This window comes from Otolemur garnettii, unplaced genomic scaffold, assembly GCF_000181295.1.
Source record: "Otolemur garnettii isolate 467f Iridium unplaced genomic scaffold, OtoGar3 scaffold00047, whole genome shotgun sequence".
NCBI classification, from domain to species: domain Eukaryota; kingdom Metazoa; phylum Chordata; class Mammalia; order Primates; family Galagidae; genus Otolemur; species Otolemur garnettii.
Window position 1 is genome coordinate 13,508,024 of NW_003852442.1, and position 1,434 is coordinate 13,509,457.

At 41.1% G+C, this 1,434-nt stretch overlaps 1 protein-coding gene across 1 annotated transcript in view; it reads left to right on the plus strand.

Moving 5' to 3' along the window:
- TERF2 (telomeric repeat binding factor 2) overlaps positions 1-1,312 on the plus strand; it is a 38,158-nt gene extending 36,846 nt beyond the window's left edge. The window contains 1 exon segment of the mRNA XM_012806135.2: positions 149-1,312. Within this exon segment, the coding sequence (XP_012661589.2) occupies positions 149-307 (159 nt within the window). The 3' untranslated portion in view covers positions 308-1,312.
- Positions 1,313-1,434: the final 122 nt, after the last annotated feature.

A 1,434-nucleotide genomic window follows, 5' to 3' on the forward strand; every position in this document is an offset into this window, starting at 1 on the left:
AAATAAATAAATAAAAATAGAAACATAAATCCTGCTTTGAGGTTCAGAGAATTCTAGGCTTTCTTGAATTCACCTCATCACTCTATTGGAGAGAGGGAACCTACATGAAGAGAAAGGTTTCAATCAATCTTTTGGTTTTCTTTTGCAGAAGTGGACTGTAGAAGAAAGTGAGTGGATCAAGGCTGGAGTGCAAAAATACGGGGAAGGAAACTGGGCTGTCATTTCTAAAAATTACCCATTTGTTAACCGAACAGCTGTGATGATTAAGGATCGCTGGCGGACCATGAGAAAACTTGGCATAAACTGAAACAGGCTTTCATTTCCACAGAATTCACAGGAGCATGGTTCCTAATAATAGCTCCTGATAGTTTGCTGTTTCTTTCAAAAGCTGGGCTGGGATGAGAATTTGGGCAGCCTCCTTCCACGTGGGGGAGGTCCCACCTCTATTTCATCACTGTCGGAGATCATGGAGCTAAGAAGCAAAGCCAAGTCCACCCATGTTACTTGGCAGAGATGACAGGCACACAGCTTGTACAGTGCCAGAATATCATTAGTGTTTCCCTTCTTTAGTGGTTTGCTTAAATTTAAATCCCTGATAACCTATAGAACCTTCTCCTAGAAAATGGTGGAGTCTATTAGGAGCCACTTATGACTCTATGACCTGTTAAAACCGGCGACATGAGCATTGGTTGGAGTGAACTTGTTCCACGTTTAAGGTTTTGGACTGTGATGCAAATGCAAAGGAACTTTGTTCTGAGCCCGTGGTGATGAGAGACCAGTCCTCATAGAGATTCCCTTTCAAATCAGCTTAGCCAGTTTATGACAACACTAGACCTGACTGCCTCAGCATTTGCTCCTAACATCTGCTGGGCTATGTACGCAGATTTGTCCTCCACTTCTCATGTGGTTGAACCAGTGTGTATTTTGGTAAAATGGTGACTGTAGATAAGCTTAGCACTCTCACCCCAGCCCCTGCCTCTTTTCCCAATTCCTTTCCTTCTGCTGGAATTTTAAAGCTTAAAAAAAATCTTGATTGACTATAAATGCCTAATTCCATTCTTTGTGAAATGGTTGCTTCCACCTAATTTCCCTAATCGTGCTGTGTTAGTGTCTTGCACTGGAATTCAACATTCCCTTCTCCTTTTGTACTGTGTTGTGCTTGCTGTCTCTCTTGGACACTCTTAAAGACTGTCTTTTTAGCAAACAATTTCAGTAAGGTGTTTTCTGTAATCTTTTTTTAAAATAATGAGAACTAATTATTGTCCATACTTGTAGCATTCTTCATTAAAGTCTTGCTTCTCTCAAATGTAAATAACTGTTTAATTGCAGCACAGGTATCCCCAGATGGAGGTACCAAAAGGTTGAACAAACTTTGTTGAACTATTTGATCAAGAAGCTGATGTCAGCTTGGCGCCTGTGGCTCACGTGGCTAAG